The sequence below is a fragment of the Mus caroli genome, unplaced genomic scaffold (assembly GCF_978045245.1).
Source record: "Mus caroli unplaced genomic scaffold, Mus_caroli_1 scaffold_19, whole genome shotgun sequence".
Lineage (NCBI taxonomy): Eukaryota > Metazoa > Chordata > Mammalia > Rodentia > Muridae > Mus > Mus caroli.
This window is the reverse complement of record NW_028227274.1, coordinates 69611646-69637455: the sequence shown is the minus strand read 5'-3', so window position 1 is coordinate 69637455 and position 25810 is coordinate 69611646. Positions and strand designations below refer to the sequence as shown.

The 25810-nt window shown below is 37.6% G+C and overlaps 1 protein-coding gene across 1 annotated transcript in view; it reads left to right on the top strand.

Moving 5' to 3' along the window:
- The window catches only part of Dcc (DCC netrin 1 receptor), a 1083530-nt gene that overhangs the window by 988786 nt on the left and 68934 nt on the right, over nucleotides 1–25810 (top strand). Inside the window, exons 22-23 of the mRNA XM_021150630.3 lie at nucleotides 12085–12150; nucleotides 18680–18842. Coding sequence (XP_021006289.1) covers nucleotides 12085–12150; nucleotides 18680–18842 — 229 coding nt within the window. The remainder of the gene's footprint in view (nucleotides 1–12084; nucleotides 12151–18679; nucleotides 18843–25810) is intronic.

Here is a 25810-nt window from a genome sequence, read left to right as displayed (position 1 = left end):
CCGCATAAGCCCCTCCCTCCACTTGCATTCAAATTCCTAAGCTCAATTTTTCGTTATTTTTCATTGCATGCAGATGTTTACATGTCTATACATACACATTACTAAATATAATGTGTTCAGTCTGTATAATGTCCCCTGTATGTGTGTTTCCAGGGAAGACTCTTAGCGACAGGAAAATCAGTTGATGTGCTCTTAACTGGGGAAGACCACTCTACCGCTCCCAACTCTCCCCATTTGCCTAGTTCTTTGTGGATAGTAGAGGCCTTGTGGGCTCTTTCCCACCCAAGCTGATATGTGCATTGTTGTTATCCTTGTTCAGCTCATGATTGATTGGGAAGTCATGTTTGCGAAACTTTATGGATATAGTCTGATGTTACAAATAGACACAGTCTCAGAACAAACTCTCCTTTTCCTTGGCTCTGATAATCTTTCCCTTCTTTAGCAGTGTTCTCTTAGCCTTAGATTCAAGAGTGTTTTCTAGATGTATGACTGGGATGGGCTCCAAAGATCACCATTTTGATTGGCTCTAGTTTTCTATAGTTGTCGTTGTGTACTATAAAGAGAATATTTCTTCACAAGGGATGAAGACTACACTTATTGGTGTGCATAGGAACAAATGTTTGTAAATTCATTGACTGTTTCAGAGTAGACTCAGTCATTTTTCTTTATGATGATGACCAAGAATTGTATTTTCTAACCTGATGACAATACTATTCCTCCATATAGACTAAAGTCAGGTCATAAGATCAAACAGCCACAAGGTATTTACTGTACCTGATTCTGTTCTCTCAACCTGGGCAATACTTTCTATTTCTCAAAAAAGTTAATCCAAGTTCCTCTTCCTTCTAGATTTAACCCCCCCCCAATTCTATTATATTCCAGTATCTTTCATTGCCGTTTGTTTTGTCTTCTTGTTGATGTCTAGAATACCCAACTCATATTGCCCATTTCTAATAATTTTCTATTGCTATTCCTAGCTTAGTGATCAGATTATGAATTCTCCTTATGTAGAAGATTATCTAGATTTGTATTGTCATCTCTATCAGTTATTTTAGTAATTAGTATTATAGTTATTAAATGTATTTTGAGTTAAATAATGACATGAGAGTCTATGTAAGTTGAGTCATCTAGAAAATAAAAGGTTTCCTATCTAACAAAAAGTGCAGATTGAAAAACCTATCAATAGTAGATATGGTCTCAGAAGATGAATAAAATGTAAGAGTATATATCCAGCTAAAAACCATAAATACAACAATAACCTGGGGAAACTATCAATAAAAGGTAAAAATAAATTGTAGTCACCTTTGAAATATTCTAAGATTCTAATTGCAGCCACCTTTGTTTCTTTGATGTCTCTCATTCCTTATTTGTTGTGATCACAAAAATAAAATTATAAACTTGAATTTCACTAGCTTTATGAAATGCTGAATAGAAAAAAATTGAAACGGATGGGAACCAAAGACTTACTGAAATTGTGGAAATGCACTGTGAGAAGAACTGGACTCACTAATGGTAATGGAGCTGGCTTGATGCTAGGAACGGAAACACACCAGAAGCAAAGGTTATGCAGAACCATTTTCAAGCAGTCTGCATTATGTAGCTTTCACTTCCTGACCAAAGTGAAAACATGCAAATCATGTGTTCTCATTAAAACAGATATTTCAGCATTTCATATGGAACACATAGACAGCTCAAGTAAAGAAAAAGGTTTCTTAAAACTTAGGCTAGACTCTAAGGTATTAATAGAACTTTAATGGAAAACTACTAGTAGAGTTCTGCTCAGGGAAATCTTATGAAGAGTTAGTTAGAAATCCAGAAGATGGGAAAATTACCAAAACTGTAAGATAGGTTCAGGCTACAACTAAGGAACACTATGCAGAGCAGTGTATTATGGCAGATAGATGAACTTGTGAAAAGGTTTTTCTAATTTCTCTCTAACATAGTAGTTGTATTAGTCAGGGTTCTCTAGAGTCACAGAACTTATGGGTGGTCTCTATATTGTAAGGGGATTTATTGATAACTTACAGTCTGTAGTGCAACTCCCAACAATGGTCAGCAGCAGCTGTGAACTGAAGTCCAAGGATCTAGCAGTTGCTCAGTCCCACAAGGCAAGCAGGCAAATGAGAGAGAGAGAGAGAGAGAGAGAGAGAGAGAGAGAGAGAGAGAGAGAGAGAGAGAGAGAGAATATCTTCCTTCTTCTAATGTCCTTATGTAGGTCTCCAGCAGAAGGTGTAGCCCAAATTAAAGGTGTGTGCCACCACGCCTTTAATTCCAGATTACCTTGAACTCAGAGATCTCCATGTCTTAATCTTCTAGAATTCATAGCCACTGTGCCTCAAGATATACATGCCAAGATCCAGGTCAGAAACTTCTATCTCCCAGCCTCCAGATTAGGATCACTGGTGAGCCTTCCAATTCTGGATTGTAGTTCATTCTAGATATACTCAAGTTGATAACCAGAAATAGCCACTACGGTAGTTCTAAATTGTTCCTTCTTTTCAACACTTCAAAGACCCACTGTACTAGGCCCTACAGTCTGTATGCTCCTTGGGTCCACTGCTATATAAACCTCCCTCACATGTGGCCAGTCATGCTGAGCATCTCTTGCTTGAGAGAACAGGAGGAGGAAAAGATTATCTGATGTAGGAATTAGCCTTAGTCTCACTGAGGTACTCTCTCTTCAAAGTCTAGATTTTCCTCTTCTAATGTCATGTTATGCATTCATCCTATTGTTTTTGTTTGTCTTCAAATTTACATCTGGGGCACAAGATAATCAAAACATGTTGAGGATTCATAATTTTCCTGCCTCACATTCTCCTTTACTGGCAGCACAGGTTGTGCTACAATGCTAGCCTCTGTTATGGCCTTTCTCAAGGGACAGGATCACTTTCTGCAGTGCCTTGTATGATTGCAAACATTATTTCTTTTTCCTTGCAAAGCCTACCTTGTTTGATATGTACTATAGGAATACGGGTGATGTATTTAATATCACAGATTCTTAAGTGCTCCTATAGCCACAGGATTAACTCTTCAGTGTGATCTAGCTCATTTTCCTCCTTCTTCATTCGTTCCTGTAATTATTAACGTACTACTGAAAAACTATGCTTGGATTTAGGCAGACTCAGCTCCTTAAGAATGTGCTCCTGAGTAAATTCATCTTTCTAAGCCATAATCTACTCATATATGAAATGGTCTGTTTTACAGATCCGTTGCTACCATTATTCTCACCCTACTTACTGAAACAGCTTCTTTAAATCTCTTCATACTTAATTAGCATAATCTTTCTCAAATAGATAGGATGTGTGCAAAATTCCCTAAGTGGATCTCTGTCTCCCCCAAAGTAAACTCTAAGGAAACTTTTAGGTACAGTATATAAGGACTAATTTTCTAGAACTTTCAAAACTCAGCTAATTAATCAATCTCTCTCTCTCTCTCTCTCTCTCTCTCTCTCTCTCTTTCTCTCTCTCTTCTCTATCTGTGCCCTGTGAAAACTCTCGCACCATATTTCTGGTGTTAAGTATCTAGTAATCCCCTTGTCCCATTATGATAGCTTACTTTAAAATTAGGGTTTATTTTAACTTTTCAAAATGATAAAGGGGTTACAATCACTCAATTTAACTTTTCCCTTTGCAGTAATATCTCCATGTCTACAATAGACACTGTAGTCTCTAATGCTTCCATCAGAAGATGCTCTTGTTGATGGGCAGACTTTTCCCAGTGTGATCTCTCTCTCTCTCTCTCTCTCTCTCTCTCTCTCTCTCTCTCTCTCTCTCTCTCTCTCATACACACACAAACACACACACACACACACACACACACACATCCCTATTCACCTTTCTTAATGAGTTCAGGGCAGATAAAAAGTGCCGAAATTCCCAAAGGGTGAACCAATGAGTTTTCCTGGAATTACCTGCAAGAATACGGGTGATGTACTTACAGGAGCAGAAATGACTCAAAGGCAATGACATTATCAAAACCCACCATGGCATGGGGGCAGGGGGCATATCACAAAAGCTGAGAACCTGGAGCACACTTCACAGCCTGCCAGCAGCTTGACAGGTGGCAGAGTGCCCTTTCCAGGCAGCCCAGCTTGTCTTCATTTCATCGGGTGATGGGATCCTTGACTCAAAGTCTCCTTTGTACTCTGGCCATCTCAGGGTGATTCTCAGCAGTCTTTTCTGCTTATATAGTCTTGAGAATGGAGGAGTCTATGAATCTGATCTATTTCAAGGATGTGCTGAAGTTATTTTAAGTTGTGTACTACCTGTCTTAAGTAGCTTTGATCCAGGATAGAGGGTTTCCATCTCAAAGAAAACCAGTACACAACACTCTACCCCTTCATTAGACTCCTCATTTGTTCTAGTCCTGTTTCTTGATGCTCTCTAAGCCTTGCCACAGCACTAACACCTTGTTCTCAGGCACTTCAACAGTGGTTATAAGTTGAGGCTGATAACAGTAGTCATCCATGGGCAAAAGTACACATACATGTTGAAAGGGCAGCTTCCATTGTGATCAAAAATTCAAGAACCACAGCTTACTCATAGGAATCTCAGGCTGTATCACTCCAATACCCACTAATAGTAACTTCTGGCATTTCAGGATCTAGCTCACAGTGAAGAGGCACTTCAGGCCAGTCCTGCCCTTATTTCTCTAAGTCCTGAAAGTAACATGTATATGATCTTCAGCAATAGGGTCCATTCATTCAGTTGTGTGATGCAATTAACAACTGTGGCAATAGCTTTATCTTTTGGAGGCCTCTAACACCTCCTTAGCCAAAACTCATAGAGAGGTAATTGACCTCTGGTGCTATATGTTTTGACAATGTTAATGACTCTGAAAACATCTTTTTTTCGTTATTCTTTAAGGTGTTCTTGCATGTGTCTTAAACAAGACTCTAGGTCTGTAAAAATATTTATGAGTCAGTGTCTTATTATCTATATAATAAAACTTTTTTCCAAAAGATGAGCAGGGCAAGGTTACTTCTTTAACCTTTATCCCATAACAAATAGTGGGCTTATAAAGAAAATCTTAATCCATTGTCATCCATTCTGAGCAAGTTTAATGTGATTCTTGCAGATCACAACAAAGAAGATACTGGAGTCAAACATAAACAAGGTCTATTACAGTATGGAAATGTTGGTCAATTATATTCCTTTGCTTCCTCCACAGTCTTGGGTATAATAGCAGCATAGTTTGGAGGCACTCGCTTAGTTATCTCACCACAGTCCTCTGCCATTCCCTCTAAGCCATTCTCCCTCCATACTTTAGAGCTCTACCTCAGGGCTTCTTCTGTGGATTTCTCCTCCATTGATGTACTCATTGGATCTGTCTCAAACTTATTAGCCCTACCCAGAGCCAGGGGTGGGTGAGCTGGAGGGAGGCATGATCCTGTTTTCCACTCCTGTACCTCTGGGCCCCCAGGGAATGAGTAGACCTGCATTGGAATGGTTGCATAATTTAAAGCTGTTACTTTTCTATAGGCCACACCTGGCTGCTGAGAGTAGCCCTGGCTCAACCAACTCTCTCTACTGCTCACATGCCATTTTTCTAGAGGGAACTGTAGCTATAAGAAGTCTATGGGAATAATTACCCACCGCTGGTAGAAGTTTGAAAGTCTTCTGTCATGGGTGCCTTCTCTGACATTTCCCTCATACTTTAAGCATTACAGCCTTCCATACCTCCTTAGCAGAGACTGGGCTTGCTGTCATTTGTGTTAATTAGGAAATATGACTCTACACCAATCTTGCCACACTTGTCTTCAAGATGTGCAGACAGGCCATTCCTTTCTTTTTTGTTTTGTTTCGGTTTGGTTTGGTTTGGTTTTGGGTTTTTGTTTGTTTGTTTGTTTGTTTGTTTGTTAGTTGGTTTGTGTTTTGTTTCAGGAAATCTCCTCTAGGTTGCTCTCTTCCATCACAAACACTCTTTCCGTGGTAGTTGAGTCTCTTCCATCTGCCAAAGCATTTCTTTGTTTACAAAGATCTGACCCCACCCACTATGGAAACTGGAAAGGTCCATGCCTGTCTTGAGGTTTCTGATGAATCAACCTTTTCTTTAACTCCTTTGTGAACATAGTTCTATCTGACCCAATGCAGTGAGACTAACCCATGGCTTCATTCTCTCTCTAGTGCCTGTCCCTGCTATGTACTTATGAGGACAGAGATAATCAAGTCTTCCTAACTGGCTCTGAAAAACCAATCTATCAGTGGCTGATATTTCTTTTTTCTCATGCTGTCTTAGTTTATGGATCCTTTGCCTTAAACAGGAAGGGTAGGAAGCTATTTTGTGTTGTATACTTTTTATCTTGAGGAGTTCCTGTACAGTACTGAATGTTTGAATATCAAAAGAAACTATTTCACAGCATGACTGAAACTCCTATTGAATGCATGGGTGGATACAAGAAGATATGTGGGGGAAGAAACTCCAACAAACTCATTATTTATATCCACTGGCAGGATGTGCATGCTTTAATGTCTTTATTCAGCACTTTTCCCTTAAAGAAGAATGAACCCCATCCCTACTCAGGGTAACTTAGAGTTTCACCCAAACACAAGCACATTTCAAATCCATGTTTGGGATAATCTCATATAGTACTCTGAGGAGAGGCTCTCAGAGTCATTCTATGGACTTTGAGAGCAGTTTCTATTTTATGAACTACATAGGGCTATGGCTCATCTCCTGCAGTATCAGTGCCTGGTAAATGAGCTTCTGGAAGATTCTGTCACTCAGGAAAGCCCTTCTATATTATAAAACAGAATGATGCTTTAGAATTTGGTAAAGACAGGGCTGCATCTAAAAGTGATTTCTGGGACTCTTCTGATGGCTATTATATCAGATTGCTAGAGACAGAGGGGCATAAACCCAGTGAAATAAACAGCTCCAGACAGTACCACCAAAGTCCATGCCAGTAGCATTGAGTTTTCCTCTGTTCTGTTAACAACTGAATTGTTAATCACGGCTGCATCTAAATTTATGTTAATAATAATTACAAGTAACAAAGTGCTGGGATTTTGAAATATGACTTGTTATGATATACGTTATCAGGATCAGGTAGCAAGCCTTCATCAGGAACCAGTAAGGTAGATGGACTCATTAGGTTTGTAAAATTCAGAAATTATGACTTTTGTTTACTTGGTATCTTTTAAGGAGAAACTTACCTGCTTGGCTGGGGTCAAAATATATATTTGTTTGATTGGATTCTTTGGTTAATTTTAAATTACGGCTCACTTTTCTTTGTTCAATTTCAAGAGTGAGGCTAAGTGATAGAATGTTTATATATACATGCATGAATATTTATATTATGGCTTATAAATTATACACACACACATATATATTTTGATTATATATATATATATTATATATATATATGTATATATATATATATATAAAATAGGGGTGGATGCATTATTTGTAAACTTTTTTTCTTACCTTTGTCAGTTTCTCAGGAAACCATATCCCATGTGTGGGTCAGGATATCTATACTCAGAATTAAATAGAGATGTCTACCTAAAACAAGTGTTTAGGATAAAGGAATGGTCCATATAAGTTCCTCAAGTACAGATGGCATGACTAACAAATACCACAGAGTTTCCCATTCTTTCCTTCACATTCATGCATGAGATTCTAACCCTAATTTTTAGTTTGATTTGTCTTCTTCTTAGTAAGAGTCAACTCCATTCAAAGTAAAGGTTATAGAGACAATAATTAGAGTAGAAAACAATGATCTTTTAGGATTAACAGGGACAGAGAGGGATACACACACTGTTCTCACTCTAGGCAACTCAGAGTTGTTTACCAAACCCTCCCTACTTTGCAAATTATTGCTCTTAGAGTGTGTACAGAAGCACAGGCAACTGAAGCTTTTGCAGAAGGAAACACACCAGGGTTTATTCAACACCAGATCTCACATGTGCTGAGAACATTGGCGTTTGCTGCTGCTGCTGCTGCATCTGGAGCTGTTATGTTTCCCTTCACTTGATAATAATTTTTTTTATGTTTATTCAAACACAGTGCATTAGACCTTAGGAAAGAATGAGCAGCTGCTTTCTATTAATATGTATTTGAGAACTCTTGGGTGTTAGTTATTGTTCTGTTTCCTGGTTTTTGATGCCCTGATATCTTTGCTCAAAGTCAGCAGAATTATCACCTGCATGATAAATTGATCCCTCACACACATATCTCGCCTAAGACAAATCATCTGTTTTAAATATATCTCAATGTGATCTGTGTGTTGGGCAGTAAAATTGTATTCAGGTGGCATTAATGGATCTTCTTTATCCACTGTTGTACAAGACATAAAATCGATGCAATTTTCGTCATTACCCCCCAGAATTATTCTCAGAAAACCAATTCTAAGATCAAGAAGATAACTCCGTGCTCTGCATTCTTGGGAGGGCTGTGCAGTAAATATTTGTCAGGAGACCTGTCTGCCCATTTGATTTAGATTATGGTCCATATGTATTTCTGTGGGGACAGATAGTGTAGACCTTCTGAATGCCCATTCAGGAAAGATGGATTCGAGATGAGATTACAGCTACCACATCCAACTTTCTAAATGTCCTCTGCACACTAATGTCCTACTCTCCTTCCTGAATCTGGAAAAAAAAAAAAAAGAGGAGACTCTAGCATCAAAACACAACATGATTCATCTTCTCTAGGTGCCAAAAGTTGTTGTACATAGAAAATACTCTCTATGCACTGTGAAGGACATCAAATAAACATTAATATAGCTTAATTGTACACACACACACCCACATACACACACATGCACATACAAGGACTATACCACAGTAAAAATAAAGAAAGAATATTTTAATTGGCCTCTGACAACAAAATCATAATGAAAAACTGAAAAGATACAATAAATTCAAATGCATAATATTTAGTGATTCATTGAACAGCATCTTCATTGGCAGGAGTCTCTCCAGTATTGAGAGCTCATCACAGGTACCACTGACATTAGCATCAAGGACAAAGGAATCTGCATACTCCCTAAAGACAGCCATAACATGTTTGTCTTTCTCAGCTTCAGTCTTGGGATCAAATGACAGGGACTTCACAGACAATTGAGCTTATTTTCAAATTCACTCTGAAAGACTCACAAACTTTCAACCTTTGAAGATTTAGTTTATTACATCTAAATAATTTGAGGATTCTAAATTTTCAATTATCAAAGATCTTAATGCAACACTGATAAAATATCACATTTTTTTGCAGATACATTTTTAGGAAAAATCCAACAGTGTTATATAGAAATAGACGGATGAAGTTGTGCTTAAATCATTAAACTGAGAGTGAATTACAAATCATGAATAGGATTATTTAAGCTTTAGATATAATGAACCAACACTAGCTGTCATCACTGGACACAATGTTAATAAATCTTTTTATACACTTCCCCTTTCCTGAGGATTGAGGGCTATGCCTTTTGTGTAGCAAGCATTCAATAAATGTTGAATAAGTTATATCCATTTAATTCTCCTTTAATGAAACTGAGGCCTTTGGGATAGGGCAGTAATTTGAATATTTACATTGACTGTCCTTCACTTCAACCATGTTCAAAATTCCAATCACTCCTCTATTTCTGTAAGCCAATGCTTGAGAAATCAACCAAGTTAACTGAACACATTAAATATCATTCCACAGCAGTAAGTCTTCAAACTTGTGTCGACCTGCCTGGTATCAGCAGTCCTTACTAATGGTTCCCTTAGCTCTCTAGCATTTTTTTCATTTGGTAACATCTTGGACTGACCTAACAGTGGTACAGGCATATTTTGTTGTTGCTGCTATCAATATTTGTAGTAATTATTTATGACTTACTCATCAGGAAAGCCTCCCTGGAATTTAAAAGGAATCTTTCAGAGAGAGTAAACAGCACAAAATTAAAGCTTGTCTTCAGCTCAAGTTATCTTAAGTCGTCATCAATATCCTGAAAATGAGATTTTTGTTTTCCTGATGAACTGCAATATATAAATTACCATTAATCCAATCTTCCTCATTGATTATGTCACATTTCCTAAACGACACTTTCTGTTGGATTCATTAAGAGTTACTTAATTTTATCTTGTCATATCAATCTAGTAAAAAAACAGTGAAAAGCTAGACATGACAACATATGAGATTTTATGGATAAAATGCCCAAGTTTTAAGCCACATACTATTTAGAAGCACTTCCATGGTGCCTTTATCCTGTATAAGGATCTAGTCTATAGGATCACAGAGGTATTTTCTTCTTAGTGTAGTTTCGATGTAAATCCGAAGGGTTCCAGACCCATAGAGCTTCCTGTCTGAGTAATACATGCACATGCTTGTGGATGTGTTTTTATACCCTCCCACAAACTAGCAAGGAGTTAGAAACTTCATTAAAAAGGCATTTGTCAGGAAGCTGGAGGAAGGAAAATCCTCCCAGGCTAGCTACCTAATTTCTAGCCAATATAGGATTACTCCCTCTATAGGAGTCATTTATTGCCTTCACTGGCCTAAGTGATTAGGTGGTTAGGAAGTCTTTTGGCTGACTGCTCTGCAATCTAGCTGCTTTCAGTTGCTGCAAAAGTATCCTTAATATTCATACAGAACCTCCTGTTTCACTTCGTTTCATTCCACATTGATCGCACAGTGTGCTATGGGCACAGCTTCTCTGAGTTCCTTGAGACTTTAGATGTGTTGGTTACATAAGCCATATATCCGGGGGAAGGGGTAGGACTGTCCACTGAAGTACTTAGCCTACCACAATGTGCACAACCTCTTCTCATTGAAACTGTTCTTTTTACAACCATACCTCCCAACATCCCAACCACATACATAAACTTCTCCCCAATCTCTCCTTCCTTTCACACTCGCTGTCAGACCCAGCAGAGTTTAAATATTCCATTTTATGTGAAAAGCATGATTCGCTGTGGTTGTATTAATATCTTTCCTTGCCTATTGGAAGCCTGGTGTCCATGCTAACTTCAGCTGAGAATTGCTATCCAAAGAATTTTAAAAATTGTGCTCAGAGAATCAGTGAACAGAATACTAAGTTGCTTCTCCACAGATCTTTTGCAAATAAAATAATGATATGCTTGGGCAACACCAGTGAGAAGAATTTGGGGTATGCAAAGGAATGTCTCAAGGCTGACTTGTAAGTCGGCAGGAGGAGGAAACATGTAATCCTTTAATGGACCCCCCCCCCAAAAAAAATCATGTACTTCATGGCCAACCACTGTCCTAAATGGAAATACTTGAAGAACAAATCCTGTATGGGGACATGTTTGCATGGAAAGTCAGGTCTCTAATGTTTTTCCATGAGTGATCCACGTAGATATTCCAAAGGTAAAAACAATCATTAGAATTCTCTACATTTGTGAATAGAATAAAAGATCATCTGTTATACAGCATCCTTATTAACTTTTTATTATCATATAATAATTTTCGATCAATTTGTGACTTGGTTCTTTTAAACCTTATGTTCACATCCACTTTACACCTATGGGAGGCACAGGTCCCAATAATACTATAACGAAGGTGCCTTCTTTCTTTTTCTCTGTGATAGCAACAGATACGTAGATTATGTGCCTGGAGATCTTGATGGCATTCTTTGTTCTCTGTACAGTTCGTATTTACTCTCAAGCATCTTATTTGGCAGCAAGTACTCAAAGCCAAATATCAAATGAAACAAGTCTTGGCCTGGGGAGTCATCATTGGGGACTTGCTAAAAATCTATGACAGGCAGGAGACAATAAAAGCTGGCTGGACCTAGGAGGCATGACTTAGATCATCTTTGTTCTGAAGTCTTTAAGAGAAAACCATTTAGTGTGGCTATAATGTGTCTTTTGTATTTATTTCTGGATACTTTATTTGAGAGAGAGAGAGACTGCTTCACAGAAAGGAGTTGATTTTTAACTGGATTAAGTATAAAAGACTTTTTTTACACCCTGGAAAAATGAAATTCATAGAAGCAGCCTAAATAATTCTTCTCTATAGTGTATGCTTAGAATTCCTTTCTATGTCTTTTTATTTTGTTTTTGTTTTGTTTTGTATTGTTTGTTTTGATTTTTGGTAGTTCCCTGGACTATATTCACTGACATTCCAATGTGTCAATCTACACAGGTCGTCATGGAGATGGAGGTTATTGGCCAGTTGATACTAACTTGATTGATAGAAGCACTCTCAACGGTAAGTATATAAATTGAGTTCTATTGGATTAGATATACTAATTACATGGTTAATTCTACAGTATCCAAAACAAATTTTCTGTTGACAAGGGCAAGAACTGTGGACTTAGGGTTTCACTGTGGTTATAGAAAAATGGTATTATTAGCAAACTTCACACATTCTATCAGAAAATGATGACAATTAGAGGTGACAGATGCATGGAAAAATAATTAGCAAAGTTCCAGCACTGGGAAATTTATAAATGATACAGGTCTTCCCTAGTTTGTTTTCTAATATGCAGAAAAAATATTGAGCAAAACAATTTGTAGAGGAAAGTTTTTATTTCAGTGTACAGCTTATAGTCTATCATGGAGGGATTTCAGGGCTGGAGCTCTAGGAAGGACCCTGGAGTCAGGAACTGAAGCAGAGACCAAGGAGGAAAGATTCTTACTGAGTTACTCTATGGGTTGCCTGGCCTGCTTTCTTATGCAGCCCAAGACCATTTGCCCAGGAATGACTGCACACACTCTGGGCTGCGACATCAATCATTAATCAAGAAAACCATCCACAGAATTGCCTTTAGCCCAGTCTAATGAAGGAATTTTCTCAATTAAGGTTCCCTCTCCTAAGATGATCCTAATTTGTGCCATGTTGGCCAAAAGGTAACCAACACAAGATTTATTAAATACTTAGATTTTGAAATGTGGTACTGTATTTCAAATGTTTACAACAACCATTTTATTGGAGAGAGACTAAGGATTAAATTTGGAACCAACTATGTTTGATAAATTTGCTGGGACTTCTCACTCAAAAAGTACATCTATAAACAAAACATTATAATATTTTATTATTAGTTTCCCTTTGTACTCTCAAGTTTAGACATCTCTCTTGCTTCCTCTAGCAAAGCTTCTCCATATAACTGGGCTTTTAGGATGACAACCTGGAGGATATCCTAGGTAACGAACATGGAACAGACTGAAAACCATACCCCACAGCTTCGCTCAGTTTGTTGAAGCAGAGTCTTTGAGAGGATAAATTAACTGTATCCAAAGAACCAATCTGTCATGCTTATCATTGGAATACACGCTGTTCTTGTTTGCTTTGACCTACTAAGAAGAAATCAGATAGTCAAGAAGCTATAACATCTGTTATTGCACATCAAAATGTAGCAAGCTCTAAGATGTTTCAGTTTCATCACACAGTTAAAACCTCCTGGGTGACTGTGCCTCACTGCTTGCTTGTCACTTCTCTGATGCACTCTCAATTTGATGTTTCCTACACATGACTCTGTAAAGAAATAGCATTATTTTACATACTAATGGAAAATACCAATTACTCTTTAAATCCTCTTTGGATCATGCTATAGTTTGTCTCCCCCCCCCCCCCCGCCAAATTTCTTAAGATTTGCCCATGTGCTTAGAATACTTCTCACTCATTTCTCTTCACTGCTGTACAGTATTTTATTTTATAACTAATGCAATTGTTTAACCACCTTAGTAGATTTGGATGAGGGATTTGATTAATGAACAGATACATTTCCATTTGTATAATTTTCTATCAAAAGACACAGATGGGTGACCAAATTTGTTATTTAATTTGTTTGCTGGTTGGGAAATGAGAATAAATAGTTAAATTAAGTGATGGTTTTCTATTGTATAGTATAAACAAATGCATCAATTTCTCCAAGTGTTATAGTCCCTTAATGATTTTCAATCTCACACTATAACTTCCTCTGCTATTAATGCCCTTTACTTAAACATAGATAAACACATTTACTTCCATTTACATTTTCCAGCCATCCCTCTCATAACAGAATACTTTATATTGGGTACTTGTAAACTCCACGAATTTGTTTCCCATAGTTCTTCTGGAGGCTGCAAAGACAGTACAAGGTCAAGTTCTCAGTAGGTTGCATTTGCTTTACATATGGCATGTTCTGTGTCCTCCTTGGTAGAAATGGTACCTAGACTTCTCTTGTGAGGACACAGATTGAGTTCATGGAAAGTCTGTGTACATTACATAGCCATGCGCAAAATTCTTATAGTGGAATCTCACCGAGGGCACTACTAAGTTTCAACATTTGCATTAGCTTGGGGTGTCATGATTTTTGGGCCTTAAAGGACATGCTGAACATTTATATGTTCAAGTCAAATCTAAGGTTTAATACAAAATGCTTTTTCCAGGAGGTCCATATTGTCCTGTTCTTTCTCACATGTTCTCTCCCTCATTTCTGTAATGATTGATAAAATCAATACCCAGCTCAGGAAGGCTCTTGTAAGTAAAAGACTAGAACTCACAGTGCTAATGTGAAAGGCTTGTATTGGAACAGAAACCAGACCAGTGTCTTCCCCTGTGCAATAAACTTGGCTAATGATCATTCTGTCCACCAAATGTTGCTAGTTTCATTAACTTAATTCCATTTAAAGTTTGTCTTAAACAATAACAGTACACCAGACACACTCCCTATACTTAAAATCAGCCCAGAAATGTTACTAATGATCTAAAGAAATGGCCAAGTGGTGAAGAAGACTTGCTGTTCTTGTAGACACTCAAGGTTAATTCCAAACATACATGTGACAATTCCCAACTGTTTGTAGTTCCAGTTTGATAGGATTCTATACCATCTCATAGCCTTCTTGGGCACTACACACATGTGGTGCACAAACCTGTATGTATGTGCCATAACATACAGAAAATACAAATAAATGCTGTTGTAAAGGAAAAAGGGCTACTAAGACTCCTCTGAGTGTAGGGTTCTAGTAATAAACTATGGGCACACATATAACAAAAAATTAAGATGAAGAATTATCCAGGTGGATTAATCTACCAAGGTGAACTGGTGATAAAAATTCATGGATACACAGAATTTTTTAAGGTTGCTTTAATTGATATATGTTATATATCAACTATATATTTCATATATCATATATTGTATACCATATAGTATACATCATACATAATATATATCATGCTTCATACATCATCATACATTACACATTATATATCATATATAAATCATATCATGTCATATGATGTCATATGCCATATGTCATATATTACATATCATTTTTGATAGAGAAATTCTAGTTCTAGAGTCCACATAAAGAATAAAAATCACTCCCTTAGAATCATTCCAAAGAGCCAGCAAGATGGCTCAGTATTTTAAGGTACTTGATACAAATATTGAGGACCTGAGTTAGATACCTGGACTACATAGATAAAAGAAACAAATGATACCCATGGCTGGTTCTCTGACCTAAAACATTTATTCTCTCCTCCCCTACCTACCTACACACACATACACACACACACATACACACTCTCTCTCACGCGTGTGTATATATGAATATATACATCTAATCTACACTTACATTTAAACATACTAGTAAATTTTAGAGTTGTCCTAAATTACCAATTTTGATATATTATATTAGTTTATGAAGTTATTTGAGTAGGAATTCTTCCACCATCATAATTATGACCACAAGTAATATGTTTTGAAGCAGATAATACCAGAAAATTAAAGAAGCAATCTGTATGGATAATGGTGAAAGAGTAAAGATCCCCTCCTATCTTTCAGTATTGATAAGCAGTGGATGTAAATGTTAATGGCGGCGTAAGTGTAAGCCAGAGGCAAAGTTGTGTTGTCTCCAAAGCGTCATGTCCTGAAGGATTCAGTCTTAAACAGTATTAGATTTAGCAAGTAAAATTGTAATTTGTTCACAATTGCCTAAAAATCTGACAGAAGTAAATTCTTTGCAAGAGATTTCTGTTTCAATGTGTTTAGGCTTCTTAACGTATATGCATATGCAATGAGAAATTATTCAGAATTACCCTAAGCTGCTTGAATTTTCACTTCTTAAATATGTTGCTCCCCAGAGTGCATCAAGCTTAAAAGTTTTGCTTAAGTGCTTAAAGTTCTCCTTCAAAATAAAATGAAATTTTGGTTAAAAAGTAGTGCCAAACTACATCTACCATGAGCCTGCCAATCAATCAACTCTCATGTTAGAGGAGTCAGTCTGCAGCTGAAGAATAGAACCGTGATTTGAAATGCATGCCAGTACATGCTTCTCTTTTTAAGGTTTACGACTCCTAGTAAGAATAAAAATTGTAATTAAATTTGATCTAGCAAACATTACCTCACAGAGAAAATTCATGAAGGCAAACAAGACAATGATGTCCAGTGGTTTCCAGCCAGTCCATATGAACTCTTGGCATTATTCTTCTCAGCTTTCTCCATCACTTCAGGAGGTTTTAGAAATATTATGCTAAATGAATGAGACTAGCGATGCACGTGTAATATGTCTAGAGTAAATAAATACCCGAGGAACAAACTGTTACTCTGACTGATTGCAGCAAACTGAAAACCCCAAGACACATGGAAGGTGAAAGGAAAACCTATTCTCTTTCCTCTTCTATTTTGCCAGCAGAAGAATTATGGTAAATGTGTGATCTGACACAATCCCTGGCCATTATAAACAATCCCATAAAGACATAGGAAACTTGAGGTTCCTAGTTAAAAGCCTAGGAAAGTGTTGCAGTTTGGGGAAAATGGTCTTTTGTTTCTCCAATTAGATATGTAAGTGAAGTCCCTGAGAGGCAAGTCTGCAGTCACACCTTACCCTTAAAAGATGTCTGCATTGACAAAAGTTTCTTCCCATGTTATGTTCTGAAACTTCTCACATACTGAAATTGCATACATCTCTCTTAGACTGACAGAATTATCGGTGTTTTCTGTCTCTCTCTACATTTGCTGGGTTCATCCTTCAAAGCTTAGTAATAGAATAATAGCTTATTGTCAGGATGCAATTGGCAGTTGCAAATAAATTTAGGCCCTGGTAATCATTTATGTTCTTTGTTTTTCATTCTACCCTTTTAAAAATTCACCTTTGCATTAGAGTGTGTGTGAGAGAGAGAGAGAGAGAGAGGGGCGGGGTAGAGAATGTGAGAATGCTATAATTCATGAATTCTCTTTAGTTGAGAGCCCTTAATGAAACTGTAGAAGCTGAAGAGGCTTCCTAAATATTTTCTTATGTCAGGAAGAATCAGAGCTAAATATTTGGTGACATAGTACTATTTCAATTTTATGATGCGTTTAATTTTTTAGACTAGACTCCACATCCTCCCTCAACACTGATCATGTTTCTACTTCTCAAAGCACAGTCTGTGCCTTACATTCATGTGAATGGCAACCACCATGAACGTTAGCTCAGCTCAACCCTGCTTTATTCACCAGGAAATACCTGGTCTGCCTGCGACTTGCAAAAATAACTTCAGCAAATTTGATCAAAAGATCTATAGATCCTATAGAGTTTTATTTCATTGACCTCAGGTTTGAAACAATGTTAAACTTGCCATGTTTCACCATTTTGATTCCTTCTCTTTAATAAAAATGTAAAATTACCAATTAATTTTAAATACTCAGAATTGTTGGATATTCTTTTATTTTCTTTTAAATTTATGTATATGGGATATGAGATGAAAGATTGTTTCTTGTATCTATGTAATTTATTTCAAGGAACTATTTTTCTCAGCATGCAAGTAATCACATTTCAATTCCTCAAAATAATGTGATATAAAGCCCTATATGTTGCTGTAAAATGACTATTCTGAGATTAGTAAATTATTAGTAGAAATTCAATGTTCTTATCAGATAATGGGAAGATGCAACAGTGGTTTCCAGATACAAGATTGATACCCACGTAAACTTAGAGACTCCAGCACACACACAAGTTCAACAAAACAAAAATCCCAGAACTGAGAAACAGCAATGCACACCAACTCTTACCTTTAACCAAGAAGCTATTTGCAGTTGATACCTGCTGTCAGAGTTTAAATCTGTTTTCTCCCTCAGAATGTCACTGAGAATATCAACCATACTTCAGGGCAGACACCATGACCAGGAGTAGCTGACCAACACAAAACAGACTCAATGAAAAAGGTTTTCCCAATATTATATTCTTAGCTTGTTGATACGGATAAGACTCTTCTATAAATTCACCTTTGGATAGGCTCCATGTTGGCTGCTTTTAGTGGAGTCAACAGGGTACACTACTATAATCAGTCTCTAAATTAGAAGATTTCTATGAACTGAAAAGGGAGTTCAAAACCATTATTGGCCCTTCCCATTGGGCCATCTCTTCATCCATCAGCTAACACTCAAATACATTCTCCTTCTATTGATTTGCCTACTCTACATATTTTATAAAAGCAAACTGAAACTCTTATCCAACCTTTAGCTGCCTTCCCTTAGCTTCTATGTTATAGCATGGCTCCATTCTTTTGTGTGGCTGGGTAGTATCCCATTAAAGAGATATAACACCATTTTTTTTAAATTTATCAACATTTACATTGTTTCTACTTTGGTTATGATGAATAGGGCCATTAATAAAAATTTCCTGTGCAAGTTTTTATATTTCCTTTCACTTGAATCATTTTGTTTCTGTTCTCAAGCTGTAACAGTAAGAACCCTTCCCCTTGTTACAGTTTGATGAGCAGTAGTGACAACCTCTCCTTAAACATGAACCCTGTATACTTGTTTTATCCCCAGAACCACCCATTGGACAGATGCACCCCCCACATGGCAGTGTCACTCCTCAGAAGAACAGCAACCTGCTTGTGATAACCGTGGTCACCGTTGGCGTTCTCACTGTGTTGGTCGTGGTGATTGTAGCAGTGATTTGCACCCGGCGCTCTTCAGCGCAGCAGAGGAAGTGAGTAGCGACTGACTCCCAAGAGAAAGAGTTTCCTATGCTGTATATTCTCTCTCTCTCTCTCTCTCTCTCTCTCTCTCTCTCTCTCTCTCTCTCTCTCTCTCAGTGTGTGTGTGTGTGTGTGTGTGTGTTCTGTTCTTTCATAATTCTCATGTGTCCCTTACTGTTGACCCTGGTTAAACCCATTTCTGTCTATTGTAAGCATAGAATTAAGTTACAGCTAGACTTACAGATTTTACAACACAACCCTGGAGACTATCTTTTATTTTTGTTTGATTTTACTTCTCGGGGGCAAATTCTCATGTAAATAGCATCCAGAGAGGGACCACACTTAGCCCCCTTTTTACCCCCTCTGCCATGGCTTTGAGACAGTTGGAGATACTGTTCTTCCACAATACTTATTTATCACATTTGACAGGGAAGCCTGTAGGCAGGTAATCAATGCTTGTTGAATGGATGACTAAATATAGCATATCAAATTCAATGTCATTGCAAACATGGGGATGCTTAGCTCTTAAGCACTAGGAAAGAAAGAGTCCAGTAGTTTGAAAAGGTTGCTATTTCCTGTCCATGTTTAAATGTCAGAAAATAACATAATGGCTCCAAAATATTTTCATATTTTATGGTTGTTGATTTTACTGTATTGAGAAGGTTGCATCATGCACAAAGTTAAGAATGAATATATATAGTTTGGTCACAACTCACCCTTTCCACCAATGCCTCAGGTCCACCACAGTGTTTACCTGTGTTTGCAGATTCTGGAAATCACCAGTCATCGACTTTGGTCAGTTGACTGTCTGGTTTTTGTCAAATCCAGTCTGATATTTTCAGCAACACTCATGTTCTCTCCGGATGGAGTGTCTTTTGTTCCCTTTCCTTTTGGTTGGTTCTCAGCCTCAGGCATGTAGTAAAGCTGGGATGGAAGTGGCTGGCTTGACAACTCTTCTCTACATTTATTTCTACTCTATATTTATTGTCAACAAAGATTCTCCAGCCAGTCATTTTCCTCTTCTCTCATGCCCTATAGCTTTAGTGATAGACTCTTTTGTGCCCTCCTGGTACTGTTTGTAGAAACAGAACATATGAAGAATACATCCTGCAGAGACCACCAGAAAGGCACAGATTCAACCTGTGCATTTAATTTATATCTAGCTGTAGTCGTGGGTTGTACTGTTTGGAAGTGGTAATTACTGGTGAGCCAGTATGTTGTCTGAAAGAGAAAGCTGATGAGTGAACTTAACCAAGTTCATCTTCACGTGTAAACACTGTGAGAAGGCATGGTCTCTCAGAGTTAGAACTAGTTGAGTGAATGGCTTAGACTATTACAACAGAAAACTTAAAGATAAATAGTTTAACAAGGATATGGGTTTATTTTGGATTGAAAGTTATGGCAATCCAAGAGCATAGCACTGCATGTGTTAATTTATAGGAAGGGTCACCTACTATGGCAAAATATGCAATGTGACAAAGGAAAACATGAAACCAAATATGAAAGAGAGGTGCCATGATAAGACAAGCAGCAAGAGACACAATGGAGGGTGCCCTAATTTGAGAGCTGCATGGACCCACTTTCTTTTTTTTTAAATTTATTTATTTATTTATTTATTTATTTATTTATTTATTTATTTGGTACTTTCCTCATTTACATTTCCAATGCTATCCCAAAAGTCCCCCATACCCTCCCCCCCACTCCCCTCCCCACCCACTCCCACTTTTTGGCCCTGGCGTTCCCCTGTACTGAGCATATAAAGTTTACAAGACCAATGGGCCTCTCTTTCTACTGATGGCTGACTAGGCCATCTTCTGATACATATGCAGATAGAGACACAAGCTCCGGGGGGATACTGCTTAGTTCATATTGTTGTTCCACCTATAGGATTGCAGATCCCTTTAGCTCCTTGGGTACTTTCTCTAGCTCTTCCATTGGGGGCCCTGTGATCCATCCAATAGCTTGACTGTGAGCATCCACTTCTGTTTTTGCTAGGCCCCAGCATAGTCTCACAAGAGACAGCTATATAAGGGTCCTTTCATCAAAATCTTGCTAGTGTATGCAATGGTGTCAGCGTTTGGAGGCTGATTATGGAATGGATCCCCGGATATGTTCCATCCTTTTGTCTCACCTCCAAATGTTGTCTCTGTAACTCCTTCCATGGGTGTTTTGTTCCCAATTCTAAGAAGAGGCAAAGTGATGGACCCACTTTCATGCAGGAAAACTAATACCACACAATATGACCTTCCCTGAACGAAAAAACGGTCATCATTTCAGCGATTTCCATGCGAGTCGCACTGTCACTTTAGTGACAAGCCTCAAAAGAAGTTTCTCTGAAGACAACCATGTGCAAACCTTGAAAAGTCTCTTGATAGGGTGTTTCAAAGGAGGGTTGTTCACCTGTGGGATGGTGCAGCATCAAAGCATCAGGTTTCTGAGGCAGAACCAAGAATTCACATGAAGCAGAGAGAAGGTGTTGAATGACCAGTTGTGACAACACTGGCACACTCATGGCGTACCCTCAACTTAGTTCTATTACCTGTGGAGACTTTGGAGTTTCCATTGCTTGCCTCCCTCATTATTTAGCAGTCATCATACTGACTGATGAACTAACTATCCTGGGTATTTACTGTCTCTCTACAGGGAAAATGTCTGTTCTGTAAGGGTAAAGAACTAAAATTTGTCAGTTTAGGAGAGCACCTAGAATCATCTGGAAACCCACAGGAAAACCTTTAGGATAATAAGACCTTGAAACTTTTATATGGAAAAGATATGGTGATATATATACATATATATATATATATATATATATATATGCAATTAAAGTAAAAGAATCCATGAATTTGGAGATGGCAAAGGAGGGATATGTGGGAGCGTTTGGAGGTAGGAAAGGAAATGGGATAAAAATGTAATTATATTTTAATTTCAAAAAATTAAATTATAATATATATGCACATATAATTTTTGAAGTATATATACATAATATAATTATAATAAAATGTAATATATATTGTATTTTCAGATGTATGTTAAAAGAAAGGGTAGAGAATTTTTTCTTGCAATTATTTCTAGGTTTTATTCAATTTTTTTTTTTCAGTGAGGACTTTCCCCAACACTATTTGTGCCATGGAAACATTAGAACCCATTAAGACAGATGAAAGCAAAAGATCAATTCCAATCTGAAAGTCTTTCCTGAGCTCTCCAAAACTGGGAGTGAAATGCAGTCAGTGCCGTACAGTAGGAATCAGTGAGGGCCTCTCTGCTCTCTGCTTCTGAGACAACTGAAGAATTTGCTTCTCTTTGTAGTTTACTGGGGATGCAAGTTATTGCATCCCCAGTAAATTCAACGTGTTATCACCTATCAGGCATCTCTTAATACAATTAATATTTATACATTTGTTTCATCACATTTTATGGATACATATCATATATTTAACAATAATCTGGCTATCTACCTGACTCCCAGGCTAGTGGGTAAGACTTCAGTTTTATCATATAAAATAATAATGGAGCAATGTTTCTGTCTGATTTCCACTGCCACTGCTTACAATAGCTCCTATTCAGTTGTATCATATGTGAGCAGATCTTAATCCCTTGGCATCTGAGTCTTTAGCCTTGGTAAGGATCAACAGAAGCATTTCCATCATCCAGCCCAGTCTAAAACACATAAATTCAAAGTATTATAACTGTAAATTACAAAATCACCCAGCAGCCTAGAACTTTCAAGTAATAAAAAACAGAGGTAATTGTGTATAGTTTTTGTAATTAAAGTTTCCTTACCTGGAAGAGAATTCCTTTTTTTTTTTTTTTCAGTTTGTGTGATTACAATAGAATATTGTAATATAGAAGATTTGGGTTTTATTGAAATCAAACTTGGTGGGCGTTCTCTTGTACTTTTTTTAAAAAAAATAAGGTAAGAAATATTTTCCTTGTGAACACAGAAATTGAGTTCAGTTAAAATTCTGTATATAATTAATAAAGATTAAAAGGTTAGTACTGAACCTATCATGGAAATTCAGATCACACAGTCATTACAATCACAAGGCAGTTATCAGAATAGACAGCAATCTTGTCTTAATACTTTAAATTAAAATGTGTTTTAAAAAAAACCCTACCCCTTGATATAATCAGTTGTCAGCTGACTCTTATGTTTAATTTACTGTGTGTAGCAAGTGTTAATGTATAGCATAAATTCAAATCTTGACAAAAATGATTATTTTAAATACTGCAGATCAACTGTTTAAATTCTCAAATAATGTTAATTGCCTTTAAAGACTTTGGTTCTCAGTTCTTTAACATTTTAATTGCTTTTGCATATTTTCTTCACAAGGTGCCTAACTGACAACTTCTTAGAATTTTATGGTCAATTGACTTGGCCTTTAAAAACACAGGTATATGCAAACCTGGACCCCTTCTGAGTATCTAATACAAAGTTAATAACTACTGTTCAAGTATAAATAATCAACATAGGGGGTGGAGAAAGCAGGGGACTATAAACACTGCCCATCCCCCATTCCCCCTTTAATGTAAAGCCTGGGCTATGTCTTCACCCTCTGAAGATCCCCTGCTTTCCTGAAGTTCTCTCTACACAGCTGGGCAAGAGACCTTGCTACACCATCCACTGGACCTTAAGCAGGCTGGTGACTGGGGAGTGAATGTATGACTACTTATTAGTCTGCCTCTGGTGAGGGAGGATTCTTAGCACATAGTAGGGCCTAAAAGATTTAATACAACATGAAAAAGCATCTGCGAGAGCACAGCAGTGCACAGAACACATCATTGAGTAGAGTCATAAGTAAAACAAATGCTCAACCCATGTGGCTTTTAACGCACCCACACCCCCAACATGATCTTGAAAAACGGAGATGGTTTTCTTTGAGTGAAAAAGCATGGGGCAGGCAGACCAGTGAGGAGCCACCTGAAGGAGCTTCCAAATAACAATAATGGAGAGGTCTTCTCTGTGTGTTCCTGTTATCTTGGCATGGATGATAGCTATGTGACTTGGCTTCATACAAATAGTGAGTGTGACAAATGTCAACGTTTGAGCTAAAACATCTCTGCAATGACCCACTGACTTGATGTCCACCATATTCTGATACAATCTTCTTACTCCAACAAAATAGAAATTGCCAAAGCTATGCTGCTTTTCAACATATATCACACATCAATACTTCACTCATGTTTGTATTCATACTACTGAATGTTTCTTGACATGTTTGCTGTTCCACAAATTCTTGCTAAATAAGCAACATGTTACTGTAAAACATTCGATACTGCAGAAGATGTACACCAAAGATTCACCCCGCTTTGCCAGAGGAATTGTATTAGGCCAGAGAAATACCCAGTGGGACAGCAGATACCCAATGTCTACCTGAAAGGGAAAAGTAGAGGAGTTCTCTACTCCTAAGATTTCACTGAAGTAAAGTGGTTGTCAGGGCTCTCGTGAAATAAGTGAAGGGAATTCTGAAGACTAAATAGCTTACTACGTCAACAGGATTCCAAAAGTATTTGGGACAGAAAGTAGTCAAACAGATAAAATTGAACCCCAGATCCCCCTCATACTCAAAATGCTTTCCTTGATGGCACTAATATGTCAAAGCAGAGGGCCTGGTGAATTGCGGGCTTTGCCTTTGAGGATACCTGTAGCAAGAAGACATGGCTCCCATCTTAAAGGTATGTTTTGAAAGAAGGTTGTGTAACTGTGGGAAATGATACTTTTGCATTGTGAGGAAGGGTTAAATGTATGGCCTTTCTTTATTTAACAGAAACATCAGATTTAAAATATAAACAAACAAAACTAAATAAATCAATTGGCAGTGTATTACAAGTGTTAGATTTGCCTGTTAACACACAGATCACCTCACCCCTTAATATGACTGAGGTTCAGTAGTCCTGAGAAGTTCACAGGCAGTGCCTCTGGCTCTGCTCCCACACTAGATTTGGAAAACTATCAAGTCTACCTGTGTACAGGTTAAAAATATTCTACTGCCCAAAACGGGGAGCTGAGGGCTGCCATTAACTTAAGCCATTAAGCTATAGAGACAACAGATGGGCAGGAGGTCGGCATGACAGCTGCCCTTTGTAGGGTTTGAAGAAAAATTTCAGCAACTTTAGTTGGGAGCACCTGCTGGGTTTATTGCACACCTGCCACAGTGCAGGTGGAAAGGCTGGAGAGAAAGGAACACCGCTGAGCAGAAAGCTCCTCTCCTGGAATTAAAAGAAGGAAGACATTATGGAGAGGAGTTAGGATAAAGTGACTACTGAGAAACCAGACACACGCACAGGCACATGCACGTGCACACGCACACACTCAGAGGAGATGAACCTGGTTAGACTCCTTTGGGATTTCATCGGTACCAAGATGGTCAGTTGAGAGATTCATAAACATCTGAAAAAAAGTCCCTGAGCGAAACTGTCTGCAGCTCTTCCTACTTTGAGTTCATGAGGTACAACCAACCAAAAGCTGCTGCATTCTTCCAGATTTGGAGCCTCCTAAAATTAGGAGAGATGTGGGATGTGTTGCCATAGATTGATAGGGACTGGAAACTAAATGGTTAATCAAGTCAAGGCATACATTAAACCATGAGGTAACAAGAATTCTAGATTTATTACTGGGACCATAAGGAGAAATATATATATATATATATATATATATATATATATATATATATATATATCGCTGTTTTCCAGAGAAAGGGTCTGAATTGTAGACCCTGTGGGCCTGCTGCTCACAATATAGCCCTAAAACTCAACTTATCTTTTTGCTTTAACCTCCTAAATTCTGGCATTAAAGACTTGACCCATTTTAAAACAAAACCAGAATTTTTTAAAGATTTCATCTTAATTTCAACTTCTCTGTGTGAGTGTGTATCTGTGTGTGTGTGTGTGTGTGCACATGCACGTGCATATGCTATGCTATGTGTAATTGCCCAGGGAAGTATAAGAGGGAATCAGATGCCTTGAAACTGTAGATACAGGC